Raw genomic sequence first — 26413 nt, forward strand, 5'->3', positions numbered from 1 at the left:
AGCATGGGCTCTGGGTTACAGGAGAGACATGAAGAACTTTGGCCATTAGTTTTGCCCTGGAACTACAGGATGCCAAGTAGACAAATACAGAACCTGAAGGAACAAAGAACAGGAACTCCTAAATATCATTCTAGACAATTATGTACATGTCATCATTATTCCAAAAAAATTAAACAATCCTTTTTCTTGATGGAGAAATAAAGGCTCAGAGTATGTGAATTATATTTCAATCAAGCTGTTTTTAAAACAACAACAGGGGCGCCTGGGTGGCTCAGTGGGTTGAGCCTCTGCCTTCAGCTCAGGTCATAATCCCAGGGTCTTGGGATCATAGGGCCCTCTGCTCAGCAGGGAGCCTGCTTCCCTCTCTCTCTCTCTCTGCCTGCCTCTCTGCCTACTTGTGATCTATGTCTTTCAAATAAATAAATAAAAATTTTTAAAACAAACAAACAAACAAAAACAAAACAACAACAGCAACAACTGGGGAACTAACTACCCTTGAGAGATATAGCCAGATTTCAAACAGAGGTAAATATTTGTAGGAGACTTTCCAAAACATAAACATGCATTGACTCTTGAACAACACAGGGGTTAGGGATTCTGATCCCACCACTCAGCCAAAAATTCATGTATAATTTTGACTCCCCCCGGCAAAACCTTAACTGCTAATAGCTTAGTGTTAACTAGAAGCCTCACCAACCCCATAAACAGTTGATAAACACATTGTAAAGTTTTTTCCGGCGAGATAAACACAACACCAGGCAAAGTGGGTGCAAGGCAAGATTTATTAAAAACACTCTCCGGCGAAGTTTCAGGGCTCAGGAGAAGGGGAGCCAGGAAAGTTGCGCCGGGAGGAGGTGGACACCCTCGGGCGAGGTTCCGCCACTCTGGAAAGCAGAGTGGCGGAAGTCGCGCCCAAGGCAGGGAGGAGGGGGCTTTTAAGGGGTCTTGGGGAAAGCTCAGGGGTCTTTGGGCAAGTTTCCCTTATTTGGATATCCTGCCTGCTCATCGGGATCCCATTGGTCCACAGGAGCCCGGGGCGGGGGTCTCAGGTTCCTGCTTGGGCCTTTGTTCTCCTGTCCGAGCTCAGGTCTTGTGGCGGGAACTTTCGCCATCTTTGGTAGCCCTTCCTGCCAGCCCAACACACATATTTTGTATGTTATATGTAGGATAGGCTGTGTTCTTACAATAATGTAAGCTAGCAGAAAGAAAATGCTGTTAAGCAAATCATAGGGATGGCGCCTGGGTGGCTCAGTCAGTTAAGCATTCAACTCTCAATCTCAGCTCAGGTCTTAATCTCAGGGTCGTGAGTTCAAGCCCCACGTCTGGCTCCATGCTGAATGTGGCATCTACTTAAAAACAAAAACAAAGGCCAATTGTCTATTCAGTTCATGAAGACCCATGAGTCAAAGAGGAAGATGTAAGGGGCCTATTTAGCCAGAGTAATTCCATCCGGTTAAACAGTGATTTTGTTGTTTATGCAGTAAAACTTAAACTGACCCTGCCCCTTCCTCAGGGAACTTACTTAAAAGTAAGTCCAGGAAACCAGTCCCAGGTAACAAAGCCCAAATACAAGGGTGGTTCAGGTCAGGTGGAGACATGCAATCAGTAGAGCATGCATACTGTCTCCCTAGCTACCAGAGTGTGGGCTCCACCTTTTGGGTGCCTTTTGGGCGCCAGTTCTAACCAAGGTTATATGCTAGTTCAAATAGTTACTATGGGGTGAATTGTAATTCAATTGGCCACCCATGTGTAACCTAGCATGACTGTGCAGTTTTCTCTGTGTGTTACAATCTCGTTGGCCACCTGTGTGTGGCCAGGCTCAACCACATGGCCTTTGCTCGATAAAAGTTAGTCCGTGAGGGGGCGCCTGGGTGGCTCAGTGAGTTAAAACCTCTGCCTTCGGCTCAGGTCAGGATCCCAGGGTCCCGGGATCAAGCCCTGCATCCAGCTCTCTGCTCTGCAGGGAACCTGCTTCCTCCTCTCTCTCTCTGTCTGCTTCTCTGCCTATTTGTGATCTCTGTCAAATAAATAAACAAAATCTTTAAAAAAAAAAAAAGTCTGTGAGGCAGGGTGGGGTCGCCCTCTCTGTAAGGGGTGGCCCTGAAAGGTCAGTTTGACGGTTGGTTTGATTCTTGATGCTTGGCGTGAAGTAAAGCTTTGCTTAACCTTAGCTTTGTATCAGTCTCGCTCCTTTGACCATGGACCCATTATTGGGGGACCCAATATTGGGGACCCAACAGTCTCAGGGTCCTGGGATCAAGTCCTGCATCGGGCTCTCTGCTCACACTCTCTCTGCCTGCCTCTCTGTCAAATAAATAAATAAAACTTAAAAAAAAAAAAAAAACCCTCTTCATCAGTGTGGTTTGGTGAACTTCCAGGTTGCTGGGCTCATCAGCAGGCTGGGAATATGGTTACACTCTGAGGACGGCGTGGACCTTCCACCCCCATACCTTGCCCTATGTATCTCTTCCATCTTTCTGAGCTGCCCGTTTTCTAAAAGATTTTATTCATTATTTGAGAGAGAGAGAGAGTGAGTGAACACACACAGGGGGAGTGGCAGAGGGCGAGGGAGAAGCAGACTGCCCGTGGAGCAGGGAGTTGGACATGAGGCTTGATCCCAGGACTCCGGAATCATGACCTGAGCCAAAGGCAGATGTTTAACCAACTGAGCGACTACCCAGGCACCCCTCCCAAGTTTCATTTTTTATAATAAATCAGTGATAGTAAATACAGCACTTCCCTAATTCTGTGAGTCATCCTAGTGAATTATCAAACTTGAGAGTGGGTCACAGGAACCCCCAAATTTGTAATAGCCTGGATAGAACTATGGGTTACTGGGCATCCCATTTGAGACTGGTGCCAAAAGTGGAGATGGTTTTGTCAGACTGAGTTTTTTAACTTGTATGATCTGAGGCTAACTCAGATTTGGTAGATTTGGAACTAAACTGAATGGAGACCCAGTTTGTATCAGAGAATTGGAGAAGTGTAGAACCACACATTTGGTATCAGAAAATCACACAAATTGGTAACTTATCTTTTAAAAAAATGTTTAAGTTAAAATTCAAATAATTAACATACAAGGAATTACTAGTTTCAGAGGTAGAGGGCAGTGATCCATCAGTCTTACATAATACCCCCTGCTCCTTACATCGTGTGCCGTCCTTCATGCCCACCACCCAGTTACCACATCCCCGCCCCCTTCCCTCCAGCAACGCTCAGTTTGTTTCCTATATTAAGAGTCTCTTATGGTTTGTCTCCTTCCCTGATGACTTCTTGTTTTATTTTTTCCTCTCTCCCCCTATGATCCTGTTTTGTTTCGTCAATTCCACATATGAGTGAAATCACATGATAATTGTTCTTCTCTGATGGACTTATTTCCCTTAGCACAATACCTTCTAGTTCCATCCACATTGTTGCAAAGGCAAGATTTTATTATTTTTTTTAATGGCTGAGTAGTATTTCATTATATATATATATATATATATATATCTCACATCTTCTTTATCCATTCATCTGTTGATGGACATCTGGGCTCTTTACATAGTTTGGCTATTGTGGACATTGCTGCTATAAACATTGGGGTGCAGGTATCCCTTTGGAGCACTACATTTGTATCTTTGGGGTAAATACCCAGTAGTGCAATTGCTGGGTCATAGCGTAGCTCTATTTCCAACTTTGAGGAACCTCCATACTGTTTTCCAGAGTGGCTGCACCAGCCTGCATTCCCATCAACAGTGTGAGAGGGTTCCCCTTTCTCTGCATCCTCTCCAACATCTGTTGTTTCCTGACTTGTTAATTTTAGCCATTCCGACTGATGTGAGGTGATATTTCATTGTGGCTTTGTTTTGTATTTCCCTGATGCCGAGTGATGTGGAGCATTTTTTCATCTGTCTCTTGGCCACTTGGATGTCTTCTTTGGAGAAATGTCTGTTCATGTCTTCTGCCCATTTCTTGATTGGATTACTTGTTCTTTGGGTGTTGAGTTTGATAAATTCTTTGTATATATTGGATACTAGCCCTTCATCTGATAGGACATTTGCAATTATATTCTCCCATTCTGTCAGTTGTCTTTTGGTTTTGTCTACTATTTCTTTTGCTGTGCCAAAGATTTTGATTTTGATGAAGTCCCACTGGTTCATTTTTGCCTTTGTTTCCCTTGCCTTTGGAAATGTGTCTAGCAAGAAGTTGCTATGGGCAAGGTCACAGAGGTTGCTGCCTATGTTCTCTTCTAGGACTTTGATGGATTTGCTCTCTCACATTTAGGTCTTTCATCCATTTGAGTCTATTTTTGTGCATGCTGTAAGGAAATGGTCGACTTTCATTCTTCTGCATGTGGCTGTCCAATTTTCCCAACACTATGTGTTGGAAACTGTCTTTTTTCCATTGGATATTCTTTCCTGCTTTGTTGAAGACAAATTGGATTTCTGTTGATCTATCTTCAAGTTCATTGTCTCTTTCCTCTGTCACCTCAGTTCTGCTATTGATCCCACCCAGTGGATTTTTTTTTCAATTGTTTTATTTTTCAGTTGTAAAATTTCTATTTGGTTCCCTGTCGTAGCTTTTTTTTTTCCCCCAACTGAGACTTACTATTTTTTTTTTAATTTGTTTCAAAGTGTTCGCCTTTACTACTTACAACTTTGTTATAATGACTGATTTACAGTCTTCATCTGATGGTTTCAACAGTGCCCCTTCACCTTTGTTTTTGAAGATAGTTTGCTGGGTACAGAAGTCTACCTCCGTGCTTTGATGATTTCATTCTATTGTATTCTGCCTTCCCTTGTTACTATTGAGAACTCTGCAGTCATTCTGATTGTTATCCCTTTATTAGATGATCTGTTGTTTCTCTCAGCCCATCTTTAAGACAGTCTATTCACTTTTTTCCACTGAAGAGTCATAATTTTGTGCAAGAGTTGGCTCTTTTATCCTCAACACTTTTCATGATTCTGCTTAGCATTTATTTATTTATTTGTTTATTTATTTTGTCTGTCTGTCTGTTTGTTTGTTTGTTTGTTTGTTTTTAGTAATGCTTCACCCAACATGGGGCTTGAATTCATGGCCCTGAGATCAAGAGTCGCACGGTCTACTGACTAAGCCAGCTAGGTGTACCTCTGCATAGCACTTTTGAGGCCATCAAACCTCTCCTTCCTTATTCTGTGGCCACTTGTAGAGAATTCTGTGCACAGCCTTGAGTTGGTCTTACCCTTATTATTGCATGCTTTTTTTCCCCCTCACTCAACCATGAGTTCCTTGAAGATAGTCTACTTCCAGCACTGAGCACAGGCCTAACACATAGTAGATGCTCAGTAGATATTTACTGGATGGATTAATAGATGGATGGAAAGATAAGTAGAAGGACAAATATATGGCTGCAGGTGTATATCTGGCTAAAATGCAAGTAAAACTGCATGAATTTACCTCAGCTGCTACTTCTAGCACCTCCCAATGATCTGAATACACGCAGGCATTTTCACAGTAATAGGAAGCTGAGGTCTGCCATATGTGCTTTCCCATCACAGCTGAAAAGCTCCAATGAGCCCTTTCCTGTTAACATTGTATTGACAGAGCATCCTGGTCAGACTCTGGTCCTGAGGAAAGCTTCAAAACTAGTCAAGAGGATATCAGAAGCAAGAGAACGTGAGAACATGCTTCCCAAGCAGGTGAGTACATGATTGGAAATTTAATAGTAGAGATGATTTAAGAGGAGCTAGGAGATCTGGTGAGAAAAGCTGGCTCTGTGAAGATGTCAGAGTAAGAACTGCTGGGGTATTTCTTTTTTCTTTTTTTTTTTTTTTAGTTTTTTTTTTTTTTTCCTTTTAAGATTTTATTTATTTATTTGAGAGCAAGAGAGAGAGCATGAGAGGAGAGAGGTCAGCAGGAGAAGCAGACTCCCTGCCAAACAGGGAGCCCAATGTGGGACTCAGTCCCAGGACTCCAGGCTCATGACCCGAGTCAAAGGCAGTCGCCCAACCAACTGAGCCACCCAGATGCCCCTAGAACTGGGGTATTTCTGATTGTAGACTAAGGTGATACAGTCAGGAAGCTCCTAAGGGTGAGGTAGGTACTAGTTAGTTGAGTGAGCATTTCATCTGGATTTCTGCAGGGATTTAAGTTATCCGCTTGGAATTCAGGAGCCTTGGTTAATAAAAAGAGCACTGAGCCTCCGTTTCCTACTCAAGAAAATGGGGACAATAATTTCTAGGTCCTGGTGTTCTTATGAGGTTTACCTAAGGTAGTAATGATAATAAATAATGATCAGTTACTGTATATCAGATATTAAACTAAACCTATATTTGCAATATATTTTATTTTCCTGTCTCAGTTCTCTGGGATAATTAGTCCTGCTCTTCTTTAGCTTATTAGTGAGGTAAGTGATGCTCAGAGTATTATCCAAATTCACAAAGCAAATAAGTGATAAAGCCAAGACTTGCAGGCAAGCCTGTCTGACTCTGAGCTTGAGCTTTTCATCTCTGAGCTTTGCCACTAGCAAAGTCCCCAGAACTTGAAAGACCCTGGGTTAATATGTGTTCTTTCCTCTTCTTTCCACCCCTAACTCCCCCACAAACCTCTGCAGACGGTAGTTTACATCCATGGCACCTTCCAAGTTCTTGAACTTTCTTCATTTCTCCATAGTTTACCTCTGCCTCTTACTTAAGCAGGTTGTTTAGCTTTTCTGACCTTATTCTGTAAAATGGACGCATGGGTGGCTCAGTCAGTGAAGCATTTGTCTTTGGCTCAGGATCTGAGCTGCACATCAGGCTCCCAGCTCCTCTGGGAGCTTCTCTGCTTCTCCCTCCGCCCCTCCCCCCTGCTCTTCCATGCCAGACCCTATGCCCCCTACGCAGAGGCAAAGGCTATTTTCCCATATATCCTTGTAGAAATGGCTGACGGATGTCAAGGGATATAAACACTTTTTTAAATACACAAACTGCAATAGAAAATACATGATTTTGCACTTTGGTTTTTCAACCTAAGACAGTATAGCTAATGCTTACTGAGTACGTAGTGTATACCAAACATTTCTAAACCCATCATATATATTAACTCATTTAATCCTCCCATAACCCTATGAAAAAATTCATTTTAATGTACAATTTAGTCGCTTTTTAATTTCTTCACAAGGTTGTACAATCATCACCACTATCTAATTCTAGAACATTTTTATTGCTCCCCCGAAAAAAACTGTATACTCATTAGCAGTCATTTCCTAGTCACCTCTCCTCTAAGCCTCTGCAACCACCAATCTACTTTTCTATCTGTAGAGATCTGCCTACTCTGGACATGTCATATAAGTGGAATCATACAATATGTGGTCCTCTGTGACGGATTCCTTTCACTCAGCATTATGTTTTCAAGGTTTGTCCGTTAATGGCATCTATCCGTACTTCATTTCTTTTTTTTGACTGAATAACATTCCATATATGAATAATCCACATTTTTAAAAAAAGATTTTATTTATTTATTTATTGACACAGAGAGAGACAGGAGAGGGAGATAGAGAGAGAAACAGGCCTCCTGCCGAGCAGGGAGCCCAATGTGGGGCTCCATCCCAAGACCCAGGGATCATGATCTGAGCTGAAGGCAGATTCTTAATGACTGAGCCACCGAGGCACCCCCACATTTTGTTTATCCACTCACCAGTTGATGGACATTGAGGTCTTTTCTATCTTTTAGATCTTAGTGAACATTCACGTACAAGTTTATGGGTGCATGTAGGTTTTCTGTTCTCTTGGGTACATAGCCGGCAGTCGCATTGTTGGGCCATGGGGTAATTGTGTGTCTCACTTTTTGAGGAAATGCCAAACTTGTTCACACAGCAAATGCACCATTTTTTAAAAAAGATTTTATTTATTAATTTGACAGAGATTATAAGCAGGTAGAGAGGCAGAGCAGAGAGGGAAAGGGGGAAGCAGGCTCCTCACTGAGCTGAGAGCCCGATGCGGGGCTCAATCCCAGGACCCTGAGATCATGACCTGAGCCAAAGGCAGTGGCTTAACCCACCTAGGCACCCCAGCAAATGCATTATTTTACACTCTGACCATCAACATGTAAGGGGTTTGTTTTCTCCATACCCTTGCCAATACTTCTTTTCCATTCGTTCATAACCATTATCCCAGTTGGCATCAAGATGTATTTCACTGTGGTTTGACTTCCACTTCCCTACTGGCTAGTGAGTGATACTGACCATCTTTTCATGTGTTTATTGGAAGTCGTATATCTTCCTTGGAGAAATGTTTATTCCAATCTATTGCCTTTTTTTTTTTAAGATTTTATTTGATAAAGAGAGACCTAATGAGAGAGGGAGCACAAACATGGGGAGTGGGAGAGGGAGAAGGAGATGCAGGCTCCTCGCTAAGCAGAGAGCCCAATGTGGGGCTTGATCCCGGGACCCCAGAGATCATGACCTGAGCTGAAGGCAGACGCCTAACGACTGAGCCACTCAGGCACCCCTTACGCATTTTTAGATGAAGTTGATTGAGCCAGAATTTTAACTTGAGCCGTCTGACTCCAGATTCTATGCTCTAAATCAGACTCTGTTCTGACTTCAGTGTATCTTGGGTAATATTCCATATGAGAGCACCTGGAGATCCATTACATGCTGTTTTCATGTTTACACCTGTGTTCCATAGTTCATTAACCATTTCCTAGCAGTAGACATTGGGTGCTTCCAGTCTTTGCTCTTATAAATACTGCTACCTTGAACATCTTAGTGTTTAAGTGTTTCTTGGCTCACATGAACAAATACACGTGTAGGAAACATTCCTAGAAGTGGAATTGCTAAATCAAAGTACATCTTAATTTGCTCTCCAGTGAAGTTGTGCCAATTTATATTCCCACCAGCAGCATGCAAGAGATCTTCCATGTACCGTTTCCAGTGTCGTGCATTATCAAATTTTTTGTTGCTATTCTCATGAGGGGGAAATGGTACTTTTTATTGTTTCAGTATTAATGCTTTAATTATGAGAGAAGTTGTCTTTTTTAAAAAAAGATTTTGTTTATTAATTAGAGAGAGAGAGAGATAGCACGAGCGAGGAAGGTGGGGAAGGGATCCCATGGGCCTCAATCCCAGGACCCTGAGATCGTGACCTGAACTAAAGGCAACATTAACCAACTGAGCTACCCTTCTACTTATTTATATATATATGTATATATATACATATATATATACACACACACTTATTTATATAAGTATATAAGTATATATATTTATATATAAGTATATATATGTAAGTATATAAGTATATGTATTTATATATATATAATAAATTATATATACATACATATATATAAATAAATAGAGGGTGGCTTTATATATATTTATATTATATGTATTTATTTTATTTATATTTATGTATTTATAGATTTATATATATAAATATATATGTATATACATATATAGATACATATACATATATAGATATATACATATATAGATATAGACTTAGTATATATAAGCCACCCTCTATTTATTTATATATATACATATATATGTATATATATAGATATAGACTTAGTATATATAAAGCCACCCTCTATTTATTTATATATAGTGGCTTTATATATACTAAGTCTATATCTATATATGTATATATACATATACATGTACTATATACATATACTAAGTATATGTATATAATAAGTATATATCTATATAGATATATACTTATATATACTATATATATAGATATAGATCTAAATCTATATATAGATATCTAGATCTAGAACTAGATATCTATAGATATATACTTATATATACTATATATAATCTATATATATAGATATATACTAAGTGTATATATATATATATACTTTTATATATATATATATAAAGCCACCCTCTATTTATTTCTATTTATTTATATATATACTTATATATATATATAAAGTCACCCTTTATTTATATGTATATATATATATACACATATATATATATGACTTTGGAAGTTATATTTCTGTGAAATGCCTGTGTCTTTTTAAAATTTTTTTTCCGAAGTAGAAATATTTCAACTTCTGAGGTTGAGTTTCTTAGTCTTCTGCTCATTATTCATTTGTAGAAGCTCAATTCTTAGTCATATGTTTGGCAAAAACGTTTACTATTTAATCGTTTTACTTTATGATATTTTTTATGAGAAAATTTCATTTTTTTTACAGTCACATTTATTGGTCTTCTCATTTATGGCTTCTCGATTTTGTGTCTTACAAAGAAAGATATTTATCACTCTAAGAGTATACGAAATATTCTAACTTTTTCTACAATATTTTTATTATCACCTATTCACAATGCAGAAACTCTACTCACATAACCAGATGTCACCAGGGGTCACTCTGCTCCTTTGAATTTAGTTAAAGACTGGCTCAAGCATTTGCTATATGATTTGTTTGAAGCCCAGTCCTCTCCCCACGTGTCTGTGAACTCTGGGGCCTTGTGTTTTTCCTGGCGCTGAGTTCCTCTTCTGCTCATATCATGTCGCCCAAAGATGGAGCTCACCTCTTCCCTTCAGTTTTGCAAAACTGCCCACACAGGCCTGCATGTGTGTAGTGTGGATAGAAGGTATTACTGGGTTTAAAGAAGTGGAAAGAAGGGGGACCCTATCCCAGTACTGCCGAGAACAGTCGTGTGAGTTACCCTTCTTACAGACCCTGCAGTCGCCCAGCTGGCTAGACCCCATCCCCAGCCTTCTCCACTCTCCTTTCTTCTCTTTCTGGAATCTCCAACTCCCGCTCATTTCTGACTCAGAGCAGCATAGCCCTCCTCTGCCTTTGGCTCTAAGCTTCTCACCAAGTGGCTAATTGACATGTGTTCCTGAGCAAGAGCAGTCCCCTTGCTGTGGGAAACAAAGGCAACAGAACAAAATTGAATTTCCTTACTGCCTACAGCCCAATCCTCGAGACAGGCGGAGTGACCTTCCCCTGGGAGCTCAGCTGCCTCAATATTGGCACTTTGCTAAGGGCAAAGGCAATCTTAGCCCAACCCCCAGGGTGCTGTGAGTCTAACATATAAAAATTCCTTTGGAAATTTCCTTTATCTCTAACCCCAAGATAACATGTTGGCAATCATCCTCCAAGCATATGGCCCACTGATATACATTTGAAGGGTCTCAGGACTAGGGTTTCACTAGACAGTAATAAATGACCTTTTCCTGACAACAGCTCACCTCTCAAGGTCCTGGAAACCTTGCTTCCAAAATTCCTCACAGACCTACGCTATCCCTAACACCGCTCCAAACTTGAAAGCATTTAATCCGCCACTCCTCACGACCCCAATGCCTCTCTTTCTGCCCACGCATCCTGTCATAAATAAAAGCACCTTTTTAATAAAGGTGCTTTAATAAAACCACCTTTTTGCACCAAAGATGTCTCAAGAATTCCTTCTTGGCCGTAGGCTCCAGACCGCAACATTCTCTACGTCACCCTCTGTGTGTGGTAAATTCTGGTACCAGCTAACATGGTTTTTTTACATCCCAGTAACAAGAGGAATGGAAGGGGACATCGGTAACTGGAGAGAGACATTCGTATCAAACAACCCGCAGACCAGTGAACAGTAGAGCCTTTGGCTTAGCACCAGGAGCAAGGAAAGGACTCTCATCTACACCTCCCTTTGAAGTTGTTCTCAACCCAGACATCCAACATCAGGACTCCCTCACTTTCCTAGACCTCAAAGGATTTTCCTTACTTTCTTGCAAGCTCCTCCATTTATTGAAAAGGACTTTAAGGGGCACCTGGGTGGCTCAGTGGGTTAAGCCTCTGCCTTTGGCTCAGGTCATGATCTCAGGGTCCTGGGATCGAGCCCTGCATTGGGCTCTCTGCTCAGCAGGGAGCCTGCTTCCCCCTTTCTCTCTCTGCCTGCCTCTCTGCCACTTGTGATCTCTGTCAAATAAATAAATAAAATCTTAAAAAAAAAAAAGAAAGAAAGAAAGAAAAGGACTTTAAGGGGCACGTGGGTGGCTCAGTTGGTTGGGTGTCTGTCTTCGGCTCAGGTCATGATCCTGGGGTCCTGGGTTGGAGCCCAGCATTGGGCTCCCTGCTCAGCAGGGAGTCCCCTTTTCCCTCTCCCTCTGCTTGCCACTCTGCCTGCTTGTGTTTGTGCATGTTCTCTCTCTCTCTCTGTCAAATAAGTAAGTGGAATCTTTAAACAAAAGAAAAGGATTTTTAAAATAGTTACTAGCATTTTTTATGTTATATCATGAGTTTAGAGCATCCCATTAAAATTTTAAATGTATATACCTATGACCTAGCAATTCCATTTCAGATATTCTACCCTGTAGAAATGTTCATATGTAGGGGCACCAGGGTGGGTCAGGGGGTTAAGCCTCTACCTTCGGCTCAGGTCATGATCCCAGGGTCCTGGGATCGAGTCCCGCGTTGGGCTCTCTGCTTAGTTGGGAGCCTGCTTCCATCTCTCTCTCTGCCTGCTTGTGATCTCTTTCTGCCAAATAAATATATAAAATCTTTAAAAAAAAAAAAAAAAAGAACAAAAAAGAAATGTTTATCTGTGGCCATCCATTACATTAACCTGGACTGGGGGAAAAAGAAAAAAAAACAACAATGAAGAAAACTTAAATTTCCATAGATAAAAAAGTAAATTGTGAAATATCCATAATATGGATGCTGCTGCTATTAAAAACAATGAGAAGGGGTTTTTGTTTGTTTGTTTGCTTGCTTTTGGGTGGTTTTTTTTTTTTTTAAAGGTACAAACAGGCACTCTTATTATAGCATGGGGACAGGACTCGTGGGCAGAAAGAGCTGCACGGAGATTGTGAAGAGTGACTCATTACATACTTTTTAAGTTTTGTGGGGGAGAGAGTAGAGATAACAGAAGTCTCTAAAGGGATTTCTGCCTGTTAAAGAAAACTCACAGGATCCTGGAGCTCTGGGGTTGTCAAGCGAAGGCTGCTTTTAGTCTCTCACAAAACTTGACATTGAGGCGGCTGTGAGTTTCTTGAGGACTGTCACGCTCTGCTTGTCTCAGGTATTTTATCAGTGGGCTGCAAGCTATAAGGAAATATAATTTTTTTAAGGAAATTTAATTTTATCTGCATTTCTCTTGCCTTTATTCTCATCATTTTCCCTCCCTGAACAATCTTAAATCTTTAAGATTGCCAAGGGCGGCGGAAGGTCTTACCTTCTATAACTTCTTCCTGCTGAAGAGGGGCGTGGAGATGTCCCTACCTCTGGTCAACACTGGTCAGTTGGGGAATTTATTTAGAGAGGGATTTTGAAGGGCAGAGGGAGCCAAATCCAAGGTAGACAACATACATCATCCAATGAGACAGATATATAACTTCTGATAGGAAAGAAGTCAGTTGACAATGACTAAAGTTCATAAATCAAGAGAATATTACTGGTAGCATATTTAGTTACTGGTGAGTGGAAAATAAGTAACAACACATTATGTAGAGTATGATTCCATTTTTATTTTTGAAATATATTTTTGGTATAAAATCAGTATGTGCAAACAAGAAGGCTTGGAAGGATACCCAGAAAAGTGTTCATAGTATTTATTCTTAGCACTGCAAGTGGGGATGAGGAAGACGTTTGTCTTTTACTTTTTATCTTTTTTAAAATATTATATGGGTTTTTCACAGTGAACATGAATTTATTTTGTTAAAAAGAAATAGAGGTTTTCATCCTCAGAGATATCTGAAAAATGATCTTCAAGTGTCAAAATAAAAAACTTCCAAAAGGGAAGCTCTGTTGGTGCAGAAGGAGAAAGAGGACAGTTCCACTTCAGAACGTTTCACCGAACATGTCTGCAGACGGAAGCATCTGCCTTGAGTCTGTCTAGGAGTTATTGGATTGGAGAAGACAAGACATAGAGAAGGTCAGGTGCTCTCCTCCAATATTTTAAGGACCATTCCGTAACACATGGTTCTGGAGGAAGATGGGTTAGAATTACAGAGAGTCAGATTTTTATCTAGGGTAACAAAGAACCTCCTAAGGGCCCAAGTGGTCATTTTAAACCAGCTTTACCCCCGGGCTCTCCAGCAGACCATCTGCTGGGTTTGTCCCAGCTCTGGCTCTCAAACCAACTCTTTCCTCTTGCCAGATGTCTGATGCCAGCCCTTCACTCTACCTCCTACTCTGCTTTCTCCCTGCCCCTTGGATCTGATGTTACAGAACTTCTCATCTCGCACACTGGCCAGCCTTTGCCCAGTGCTGTGGCTAGGAGCCAGTCCTTTCCACTCTGATCCCCCGGTCCCTGTACCCAACGCCCATCCCCCTGACTCCCACCTGTGAGGAGAAGTCAGATGCTTAGCAACAAGGGAACTGGATGTTTCTGAAGGTAGTATGTCCCCCCATTTCAAAGTTAGGGAAGCAAAATGGACAATATCTATTGAGAATTTTAAAAAATTTTTTATTTATTTACTTGTCAGACAGATATCACAAGTAGGCAGAGAGGCAGGCAGAGAGAGAGATGGGGAAGCAGGCTCCCCGCTGAGCAGAGAGCCCCATGCAGGGCTCTATCCCAGGACCCTGGGATCATGACCTGAGCCGAAGGCAGAGGCTTTACCCCACTGAGCCACCCAGGCACCCCACCTATTGAGAATATTATTGAAAGGAAGTATATTAGTTGGAATTCTTTGTAAATAACAAAATCTGGGGGTGCCTGGGTGGCTCAGTGGGTTAAATAAGCCTCTGCCTTTGGCTCAGGTCACGGTCTCGGGGTCCTGGGATTGAGCCCTGCATCGGGCTCTCTGCTCGGCGCGGAGCCTGCTTCCCCCTGTCTCTCTCTGCCTGCCTCTCTGCCTACTTGTGATCTCTGTCTGTCAAGTAAATAAATAAAATCGTTAAAAAAAAAAAAAAGAAAAGAAAAAAAATTTGTCCTTGGCCAACTTGAGCAAAAATTGGAAGAACATTGAGTAGCTAGAAAGTCTGAAATTGAGTCCAGGTATCGGGAGAAGAATCGTGGCAGTTTCAACCCTTGAACCATCACTTCAAGGTGACATGTCTGGAATGGGTGAACCCCCATGTGTTGTCAATCTGTATTTTACCCCACTGAAGAGTCAAAGTCCCAGGAGCAGGAGTTTTGACTGACCAAGCTTATTCTATGTGCCGTGGCTCGGGCTGGGTAGGTGAGAGGCAGGCTGCCTCTGAGGATCCCTCCAGTGCCCTTTTGGGGGAGCAGGACTTTTGACTTACAGTCCCTTCAAGCCCAAATGTAGTTGGGGGCAGGCAAACTCTCCTAAGCACAAGAATCAGGGCCTGTCAGGAAAGGAGGTTGGATTCTGGGCAGCCAAAAGAACAACTCTAGGATAAATTTAGAACTAAATTAGTAGATCCTGGAATTTTGGAATGTTCAAGACTTTGAAAAAAAAATTTCTAACAAAATAATTTCATTAAAGGAAAATGACTGCTATCTACCATCACCATTGTTTCCCAGAAAGAAGGTCATTAATACAAAAAAGGAGAAAAGGTAATATCAGAATAAAAGAAAAGCCTTCAAGCACATAATCTTACTCTGTGTCAGATTCATTGTAATATTTTCTTCCCTTGTGGCCCTCATTTCACTGGAGACCAGTGAACACAGATCAGCAGTTTGGCGGTAGGGTTTTAGGAATCATTGGGCTAAGTGGTCTGTAGGTTCCTTACTAGCCTCAAGTTTCTGTGAACCCAGTGGGACCCTGCTGTTAAACAGTGTTTCTCCACTGGGGGCAAGTTTGCCCCCCTAGGAGACTTGGCCACACCTGGAGACATTTCAGGTCATCACAGCTGGGTGGTGGTGGAGGAGATAAAGTCCTACTGGCATCTAGAGACCAGGGATGCCATCGGGCATCCTGCTGTGCACAACACAGCTCCCGCCACAAAGAATGATCTGGCCCACCATGTCAAAGTGGTGAGGTTAAGAGACCATCTATAGATAGAAAAAAAAAAAAAATCTCATGAAGTAATTCAAATGGAAAGTACTAGAGAATAGTGCGCTCAGCTGTTACCACAGCCCTTATTCACGAGGCAGACCTTTAGTTAAATTTTATCAGTTTCTTTAACAACAAAAGGAGTACATACTCATTACTGACATTGTTGGAAAAAGGCAGAGGAATAATAAGCAAGGAAAACAAGTCACTCTTGGCCTCAGCCACTCTCTCTCTGGAGATACTTCCTCTCAACTGTAGCGCGTCCAAAGCAGATGTTTTGATTTTCCCACCCCACTCACCTGTTCCTTCCCAGTTCCTCTCACCGGAGCAACTGGCACCTACACCTTCAGACTCCTCCTTGACTTCTCCTCACACTCGCTTCGAGTCCTGACAATTCTACTTTCGCAGCCGATTGCCAGTCCCACCCCTTGTCACCCCTCTCTGCAACTGCTCCACTCAGTCCCAGCCCAACACCCCCCACCCCTGCAGAGACCTCTGGACCACTCCTCACAGCTGCCTTCACCCACGGCAAGGCTCTCTCTCCACACCAGTGAAAGGGAGCGGTAAAAAATGAATCTAATTCTGTGGAACCTTCCAGTGGCTTCCATGACAAAAAGATCCTCATTCCTTACCTCCTCGTAGCCCTCCCTGACCACCCCGTGGAAAAGATTCCTCTCCTCCCCAGGCTCCCTTCCCACAACCCTCCACCCTCCACCCCTTGCCCAGCTTGATTCTTCTTTTTTTTTTTTTTTTAAAGATTTTTATTTATTTGTTTGACAGACAGAGATCACAAGTAGGCAGAGAGACTGGCAGAGAGAGAGGGAGGTAGCAGGCTCTCTGCTAGGCAGAGACTTGATTCGGGACTTGATCCCAGGACCCTGAGATCATGACCTGAGCCGAAGGCAGAGGCTTTAACCCACTGAGCCACCCAAGTGCCCCCCCACCCCCCCAGCTTGATTCCTACCCCAAACATTACTTCTTCCATAATGTCATCCTATGCCTTTATTCGTGGAATTGTTTATTGTCTTCGTCTCAACTCTAATGCAAGCTCCACGAGGGCTGGAATTTGTCCTCTTCTCAGCTGAGTCTCTAGCACCTAGAACAGTGTTTATACATGTTCGTGACCCAATAAATATTTGCTGAATGAATCATTAACATTTTGGTAACTATGTTTTCCAGTCTTCTATCTTCCTTTTGAACTGATTTGTTTCACAGAAAACATATAATGCTATATTCCCAACTTTGCATCTCAATTTTTAAATTATTTTTTAGTTTATTTTGTGTTTTTAAAGATTTTATTTATTTATTTATTTATTTATTTATTTATTTGAGAGAGTGAGCGGGAGACTGCAGGAATAGGGGGAGGACCAGAAGGAGAGACAGGCTGTCCGCAGATCACAGAATCCAACTCTGGGTTTGATCCCGGGCCCCTGAGATCATGACCTGAACCGAAGGCAGATGCCTAACTGAGCCACTCAGTGACCCCTGCATCTCAGTTTTTTAATCTACTATTAGATCTGAAGCTGTTTCTTAGGACCAACTCTTCATAAACATTTTAATGGCAACATAACTTGGGATAGAAATATCATTATCTTCAGGGTGCCTGGGTGGCTAAGTGGGTTAAAGCCTCTGCTTTCGGCTCAGGTCATGATCCCAGGTCCTGGGATTGAGCCCCACATCGGGCTCTCTGCTCAGCAGGGAGCCTGCTTCCTCCCTCTCTCTCTGCCTGCCTCTCTGCCTACTTGTGATCTCTCTCTCTGTCAAATAAATAAAATCTTTAAAAAAAAAAAGAAATATTAATATCTTCTTGAACATTTGGGTTATTCTAATCTTTTGCTGTAGTCAGTATCTCTGCAGCAAGCATTCTAGTACTTAAATCTTTTTTCTTGAATTTGGGTAATTTCTTTAGGATAGCATCCTAAAATTGGAGTTACTGGATAAAGAACATTATTACCTTTATGTTTCTTAATCCATGCTGTAACAGTGACAATATATAATTTTTTTCCACCCTTTTTCCCAATCAGTCTCACCCAGCGTGCAAAAGCCCTGAGCTGACTTCAAACATCTTCAACATTTACGGGAAGAGCCCTCTGATTGTGTACTTCCTCCACAACTACGCCCATCTGCCCCAGGGTGGTGAAGACGTGTTGATAGTCAGGAGGGAAAGAACCAGGAGCATCCCATATCCTTTCTGCCACAGGAGGGGCACATGTGCCTCCAGGCCCTGCTGCTTCCACCTCTGAGAAGCCAGGGTCTAGAAAGGCACCCGGCCCTTAGCTCAGTGCCTGGTACCCATCAAGGGTAGTCATTGATAGGAGCCGAAGGTTCAGAATGTTGAGCATTTTAGTTCCAAGCTGGCTTCTTAAACTGGCTGCATGGGATCCCAGGCAAGTCAGATTTCCCTGGGTGCAAAATCTCTTCCTGCTAACTAGGTTTTCGAACATACTTTGCCATTCACTAATGACTCCCCTGTGCTCATTGACCCTAGAATCTGTATTGATCGCGATTTGGGGTCCAGATGTGTGTTTCTTGTAACATCCTCTTCATACACACACACACACACACACACACACACACACACACAGGCACACACGCACGCATACACCCTCCTCCAGACCCATCAGCAAATCTCTGGCACAAACCAATTGGTATTGGTTACCAACTTAACCAACCAACTTAAAGATTCAGTAACCCAACTCAGATCTTAAGAAAACAGATGTGACCAGTTGGTGTCCTGAGACCTAGCATTTTCCTCTAGTGGGTCAGACATGGGATCAAGTCAGCCCAGACTCAAGCACCAAGTCAGCGGCTGACCTCACTGCTCTGTAGTATAGTACAGTAGGAGGAGCCTGGGTTGGGGATACACAGCCCCAGATTTGAGTCCAGCTCAGCAACGTACTGGCCTTAAGATCTTAGGTGCACTGCTTGACCTCTGAGCTCAATAGCTTTATCAAGTTCTTTGTAAAATAAGGATAATTAGGGGCACCTGGGTAGCTCGTTCAGTTAAAGCATTCAACTCTTGGTTTTGGCTTAGGTCATGATCTCTCAGGGTCATGGAATCGAGTCCTGCCTCGGGCTCTGTGCTCAGTGTGGAGCACACTGTCCCTTGCCCTCTGCGCCTCCTCCTGCTCTCTCTGTCTCAAATAAATAAATAAATAAAATCTTTTTTTTCTTTTAGATTTTATTTATTTATTCGACAGAGATCACAAGTAGGCAGAGAGGCAGGCAGAGAGAGAGAGAGAGAGGAAGCAGGCTCCCCACTGAGCAGAGCCCAATGCGGGGCTCGATTCCAGGACCCTGGGATCATGACCCAAGCCGAACGCAGAGGCTTTAACCCACTGAGCCACCCAGGTGCCCCAATAAATGAAATCTTAAAAAATAATTATAAGACAATTATAAAAAATATAATTTATATAATTTATATTATATAATTCATAATAAATTATTAAAAATAAGTATAATTATACCAAAACAATAGTGTTACAATCAGGATTAAATGGCATATGACTGGTTCTAAATAAACAATAATGATCATAATTATTATTAACATTATCGAAGGAGGAATTATTATCCTTATTTTATAGATCGGAAAATAGAGACAGAGAGGATGACTCATTTTGGATGGAAATCCTAAACGCCTGAGACTCTGACCAGTGCAGAAGGGGTAGAGAGGTGGGGGAGGTCCAGAGGGCTTTCCAACATATAAACATGATATTGGGAATGAGGTCTTGAGACTGAAAGTTGGAATCCCTTCCTCTTCATCACTGTGATCATAGAGTAAGAATAGTATTTATTTGCCTATTTTTTTATTGAGGTATAGTTGACCCACAACATATTAGTTTCAGACGTACAACCCAGTGTTACTACGAAGTGATTCCCATGATAAGTGGAGTCGCCACTTGTCACCCTACGGAGTGAGAATTTTATTTATTTATTTTTAAAGATTTTATTTATTTATTTGACAGACAGGGATCACAAGTAGGTAGAGAGGCAGACAGAGAGAGAGAGGTGGGAAGCAGGCTCCCCATTGAGCAGAAAGCCTGAGGCAGGGCTCGATCCCAGGACCCCAGGATCATGACCCAAGCTGAAGGCAGAGGCTTTAACCCACTGAGCCACCCAGGCGCCCCCAGAGTGAGAACGTTAGATGACAGTCTGAAAAGAGGATTTCCTAGCCCTTCCATCAGCAGGAGGAGAGAAGGGCTGTGTTAAAAGATCAGGAATGGCCCAGACACTGGGGAGGATAGCCCCTTGCCTTCACCCATAGTCAGAGGGCAGGAGTCCTTTCCTGCTCAGATTTTGGTGATGTGGTCCAGAAGCAGGTCATTTCCCCCCTCTGCCATCTCGCCACCCCCTTCCTCTCCATGCGGTAGGCCGTCTTGCTGGTAACACTCAAGAGTCAATACCAACCGACAGTGTGAACTTTTCCTTGACGGCCAGTGCCACTGAGTCCGTCCTGACATATGCTGAGGTCATTGACCTGACCCTGAGCAACATGAAGAAGCGGAGGGACAACTTGGAACAACTGAAATGGCTCCACTGGAATGAATGGAAGTATTTTGATGTGTACCTAAGGGAACTGCAAGAAAACTTCCTCAGGTATTTAAGGGGCTTTAGGGAAGGGACGTTGTTTGGGCATCTGCCTGTTCTTGCACATGACAATTTAAAAAAATTTTTTTAAGATTTTATATATTTATTTTTTAAAATTAACATATAATGCATTATTTGCCCCAGGGTACAGGTCTGTGAATCATCAGGCTTACACGTTTCACAGCACTCACCATAGCACATACCCTTCTCAGTGACCATCACCCAGCCACCCTAACCCTCCACCACCCCCCCACAGCAACCCTTAGTTTGTTTCCTGAGCTTAAGAGCCTCTTATGGTTTGTCTTCCTCCCCAGTCCCATCTTGTTCCATTTTTTCCTTTTCTACCCCCCACCCCCCCCGTCCTGCCTCTCAAATTCCTCATATCAGAGTGATCATAAGATACTTGTCTTTCTCTGATTGTCTTATTTCACTCAGCATTAATACCCTCTAGTTCCATCCACGTCATTGCAAATGGCAAGATTTCATCTTTTGATGGCTGCATAGTATTCCATTATATATACATAGTCTCCTTTATCCATTCATCTGTTGATGGACATCTGGGTTCTTTCCATAGTTTGGCTATTGTGGACATTGTTGATATAAACATTGGGGTGCATGTGCCCCTTTGGATCACTACTTTTGTATCTTTAAGGTAAATACCCAGTAGTGCAATTACTGGGTTGTAGGGTAGCTCTATTTTCAACTTTTTGAGGAACCTCCATGCTGTTTTCCAGAGTGGCTGCACCAGCTCGTATTCCCACCAGCAGTGTAGGAGGGTTTCCCTTTCTGTGCAAAAGATTTTATTTTTAAGTAATCTCTACACCCAGTGTAGGGCTTGAATTCAGAATCCTAAGACCAAGTAGCACATTCCACTGACCAAGCCAGTAAAGCACCCCTGCACATGAAAATTTCTTTTTTACATGCATTTTATTTATTCTTTTAAAATATTTTTATTTATTTATTTGACAGAGAGAGAGCACAAGTAGGCAGAGTGGCAGGCAGAGAGAGAGAGAGGGAAGCAGGCTCCCCGCTGAGCAGGGAGCCTGATGCTGGGCTCGATCCTGGGACTCTAAGACCATGACCTGAGCCGAAGGCAGAGGCTTTAACCCACTGAGCCACCTAGGTGCCCCTTTTACATGCATTTTAAAGATTTATTTATTTTATTTTGAGAGAGAGAGAGCAAGAGCAGGAGCGGGAATACAGAGGGAGAGAGAGAATCTTGGGCAGACCTCCAAGTGTAGAGCCCGACGTGGGGCGGGTCTCATGACCCTGAGATCACCCACGACCTGAGCTAAAACCAAGAGTCAGACCCTTAATGCACTGCACCAGCCACTCACCCCTGCACATGGTAATTTTTAATTGGGGGCCTAGTCCTGGGACTATCTTAGGCATGTTTCTTGTGGTCAGAATATAAATGCCATAGTAACAGAGACCAGATCTTTCTTTTAAAGTTATTTTTCCCTAACTACAAAAGCATTTATGTTCAATGAAAACAAACAAACCTGGAAAAGCACCTGGAGACATATGTTGCCAACATTTTTCTATAAATCCTTCCAGTCTTTTCGCCTGGGCCTATAGAGGTGTATCTTTAGACAAAAGTAGTAGAGTCATATCATCAATCTGGTTTTTAGACTTTGTTTTCCCACTTAGCTGCGTATGATGGGTATTTTCCTGTGCCTTCTGACTTTTTCAGTATTTTTATTTTCTTTAGAAATTTTTCAGACCTTCCAGAAATGTTGAAAGGATGGTGCAGTGAACACCATATGTCCACACTGCGTTTACCAATTATCCACTTTTTGCCACATTTTCTTTCTCTCTCTAGTAATTAGGTCAAATTCAAATTTCCCCAGTGGTGCCCAAAATATCCTTTTTGGTTTTACTTGCTGCTCCAGGATCCGATCAAGGATTGGGAACTAGATCTTGCTGTTATATCTCTTTGGGGTCTTTTCATTGATAGCAATGCCCTGCCGCCACCTTTGTTATTATGCCATGAATCAATGGTTACATTATTATTATTATTATTATTTTATGACACAGAGTCTTTTGAAACACTCAAGCCACATTCTGGATTTTTCTAATTATTTCTTCAGGGTATCATTTAACTTATTCCAAAATGCCCTATATTTCTCATAAACTAGACATGGGGTGATACTAGGTGCTTGATAGAATTCAGGAAACACCTCATAGATGATGATGTGTGTGCGCAGTACACGGCATCAGGAGACACTCAATGTAGTCAGCCAGACAAGGTGGTCTCTGCTAGACCTCTCCATTCTAAGACCCCTGTTTTATGTAGTTAGTCTGTAATAACTGGTGTGATTCTTTGAGGCTGAATGAATCTGCTCTCCCCAAACCAAAGCCCAGCGGTTGTAGCATCCACTGATGCTCTTTGCCTGGATCAGTTATGACAGCTGGGGTTGCAAAATAGTGATTTTCTACTTCCACTCCCTTCTCCCTTTATTAGCTGGCACTTTTTTTTTTTTCTAAAGAGCTCACCTTCTTCTTTTGCCCCTTATCTCTCTCTCATGTCTTCTCCACCTATTCCCATAAGTCTCTCACGTGGACATCCGGCTGCAAAAGAAGCTCAGGAAATACTTGGCAAAGAGAAATGAGATTTCCATGCCTGAACCAGAGTGGAACTGCCTGGGCACTTCATTACCCAAAATAACACTGGATTTAGTTAGCAGGAGAGAAAGGGGGAACTGCTGTTGGCCAGACAGCCGTTGGTATCTGCCATCGTAGGAGAGAAAGGAAACAATGAACACATTGGTAACTGCTTTGTTTTACAAAGTGATACAGTAGCATTATTGGTAGCATTGGTAACTGCTTTGTTTTACAAAGCATACAGTAGCATTATTTCCAAATGAGATACACACACAAACACACAAACCTGTTAAGCACCAGCCCCACAAAAATGCAGTTCTGCCTAAATGTCCATCAAAAGGTGTTTGGTTAATCAGATATCATATGTATGTGCTCTGCTGCCGAGAAAAATGGCCGTGTCGATCTAGTATTCTTATTTTATAAGGAACGATGGTCATAAAATATTATTGAACCAAAAAAAAAAAAAATCAGGGTATAAAATAGTGTGTGTAAGAAGCACGGTTATTTATCTCCATTTTACAAAAGCCAAGGTCAAAGACAGAAACTTGGAGGGCAACCACATTTGTGGGGAGGACAAAATGTGGGGCCACAGAGAAGGAGTGGCCAGAAGGAAAGGAGAGCCTGTGTGTGAAGGCACAGCAGCCACGAAGCTGAGGGAGGAAAGGGCCAAGGGGAGTAGCAGTCAGCAGTGGGGGGGCCACATGTAGAAGCCCTGGGCTGAGACAGGTTTGGTGATTTGGCAGAGAGTGGTCTTAACTGGTCAGACACCAGAACCTGGGACGTTGGGGGAAAGGTGTGGTGCCCCATGGGTGAATGAGACTACTAGGAGGCAGAAGGAGCAAAATTCTGCACCAAAAAGGACAAGATTGGACGGGGAGTAGCAGGGCTCTTTCATTGTCAAGTGGAAGACCCAAGGCCATGGGAAGCCAGAGGGATTGGAGAGATTGGAAAAATGCAGGTAAGGGAGGACAGGGTCAGGATTGAGGAAGGGAGAGGACCCAGGAGCCATTTGGGGTTTTTTTGTTTTTGTTTTTGTTTTTAGTTTTAGTTATTGAGGCACCTGGGTGGCTCAGTCAGTTAAGCATCTGCCTTCGGCTCAGGTCATGATCCTGGAGTCCCAGAATCTAGCCGCTCATCTGGCTCCCTGCTCAGCAGGAGTCTGCTTTTCCCTCTGTCCCTTACCCTGCTCGCTCACGTTCTCTCACTCTCTCACTCTGTCCCTCTCTCAAGTCAATAATAAGATCACAAATAAACCTTCCCTTTTCTATTCCTTTGGCTGGAACTTAGTCCCATAATTTAAATTTAATAAAAATAATATTAAATTTATTTAAGATTAAGTCTACAGCATATATATTTCAGAAATGTATAAGGACATCCTTGTTTAATAAAGGTGTCCTTATAGGGTGAATTATAGTATACATATTTTAAGTCAGTAGAAACTTTGTAATTATGTGTTAGCAATCTCATTGCTAAATATATCCACTTTTTGTTGGGTAAGGCATTATCAAGAAGTTCAGCATGCCTTCTGTTAATAAAGTGATTCTCAAAATTTGTGTCTACAGAATAAAATGGTGGCCTTGAAACACATCTGTGCCATTAGGGGCACCTGGGTAGCTCAGTGAGTTAAGCATATGACTTTTGATTTGGCTCAGTATAGACATTTTAACAATATTTATTCTTCCGATCCAAGGGCATGGAATGGTCTTCCATCTTTTTGTGTCTTCTTCAATTTCTTTCATGAGTGTTCTGTAGTTCCTCGAATACAGATCCTTTACCACTTTGGTTAGGTTTATTCCCAGGTATCTTATGGTTCTTGGTGCTAGAGTAAATGGAATTGATTCTCTAATTTCCCTTTCTGTATTTTCATTGTTAGTGTATAAGAAAGCCACTGATTTCTGGACATTGATTTTGTATCCTGCCATGTTGCTGAATTGCTGTATGAGTTCTAGTAGTTTGTGGGTGGAGTCTTTTGGGCTTTCCGTATAAAGAATCATGTCATCTGTGAAGAGAGAGAGTTTGACTTCTTCATTGCCAATTTGGATACCTTTTATTTCTCTTTTATTTCTTTTCCCAGCTGTTGCTAGGACTTCTAATACTATGTTGAACAAGAGTGGTGAAAGTGGGCATCCTTGTCTTGTTCCTGATCTCAACGGGAAGGCTGTAAGCTTTTTACCATTGAGGATGATATTTGCTGTGGGTCTTTCATAGATAGATTTTATGAAGTTCAGGAATGTTCCCTCTATCCCTATACTTTGAAGCGTTTTAATCAGGAACGGATGCTGGATTTTGTCAGATGCTTTGTCTACATCAATTGAGAGGACCATGTGGTTCTTCTCTTTTCTCATATTAATTTGTTCTATCACATTGATTGATTTGCGAATGTTGAACATCCTTGTAGCCCAGGGATGAATCCCACCTGGTCATGGTGGATAATCTTTTTAATGTGATTTTGGCTCAGGTCATGATCTCAGGGTCCTGGATGGGGTCCTGCATTGGCAGGCTCCAAGCTCAGTGGGGAGTCTGCTTGAGATTCTCTCTCTCCCCTGCCCCTCTCCTCACTCCCTGTGCTCTCACCCTTGCTCTCTAAAATAATCTTAAAAAAAAAAAAACCCAAAACCCACATCTGTGCTGTTAGACATCAAAGCAGATCTACACTCAGGGAAATAGGGCTTGCCTGAGTAGGGTACAGATGAGGGGGCTTCTGGGGAGCTCACAGTGTTCCATTTCTTGATCTGGGTGCTGGTTACATGGGTGTGCTTAGTCCACAAAATCTCCTAGAGCTGCACATTTAGAGTCTATGAATTCTTTGCTATCTATGTTCTGAAGGAACATATTAAGGAACTCCTTGTACTGGTGTATCCTTTTTCTTTGTAGAGATATTATAATGGTTTTGTAGTTACCTATTTTTTTATTTTTTTCTTATTTTTTAATAAACATATAATGTATTATTAGCCCCAGGGCTACAGGACTGTGAATAGCCAGGTTTACACACTTCACAGCACTCACCATAGCACATACCCTCCCCAATGTCCATAATCCCACCACCCTCTCCCTCCCACCACCCTCTCCCTCCCCCCTCCCCACCAGCCACCCTCAATTTGTTTTGTGACATTAAGAGTCTCTTATGGTTTGTCTCCCTCCTGATCCCATCTTGTTTCATTTATTCTTTTCCTACCCCCCAAACCCTCCACATTGTATCTCCACTCCCTCATATCGGGGAGATCATATGATAGTTGTCTCTCTCTGATTGACTTATTTCACTAAGCATAATACCCTCTAGTTCCATCCACGTCATCGCAAATGGCAAGTTTCCATTTCTTTTGATGGCTGCATAATATCCCATTGTGTATATATACCACATCTTCTTTATC

General features: G+C 42.1%; 1 protein-coding gene across 1 annotated transcript in view; it reads left to right on the forward strand.

Annotated features, from left to right (window-relative positions):
• The window catches only part of FAM227A (family with sequence similarity 227 member A), a gene marked incomplete at its 5' end in the record, with an annotated part of 78196 nt that overhangs the window by 39019 nt on the left and 12764 nt on the right, over nt 1–26413 (forward strand). The window contains 3 exons of the mRNA XM_082739026.1: nt 5563–5657; nt 17876–18032; nt 20294–20447. Of these exons, the coding sequence (XP_082595152.1) occupies nt 5563–5657; nt 17876–18032; nt 20294–20447 (406 nt within the window). The remainder of the gene's footprint in view (nt 1–5562; nt 5658–17875; nt 18033–20293; nt 20448–26413) is intronic.

The sequence above is a fragment of the Mustela nivalis genome (genome assembly GCF_964662115.1).
Source record: "Mustela nivalis genome assembly, chromosome: 7".
NCBI classification, from domain to species: Eukaryota; Metazoa; Chordata; class Mammalia; order Carnivora; family Mustelidae; genus Mustela; species Mustela nivalis.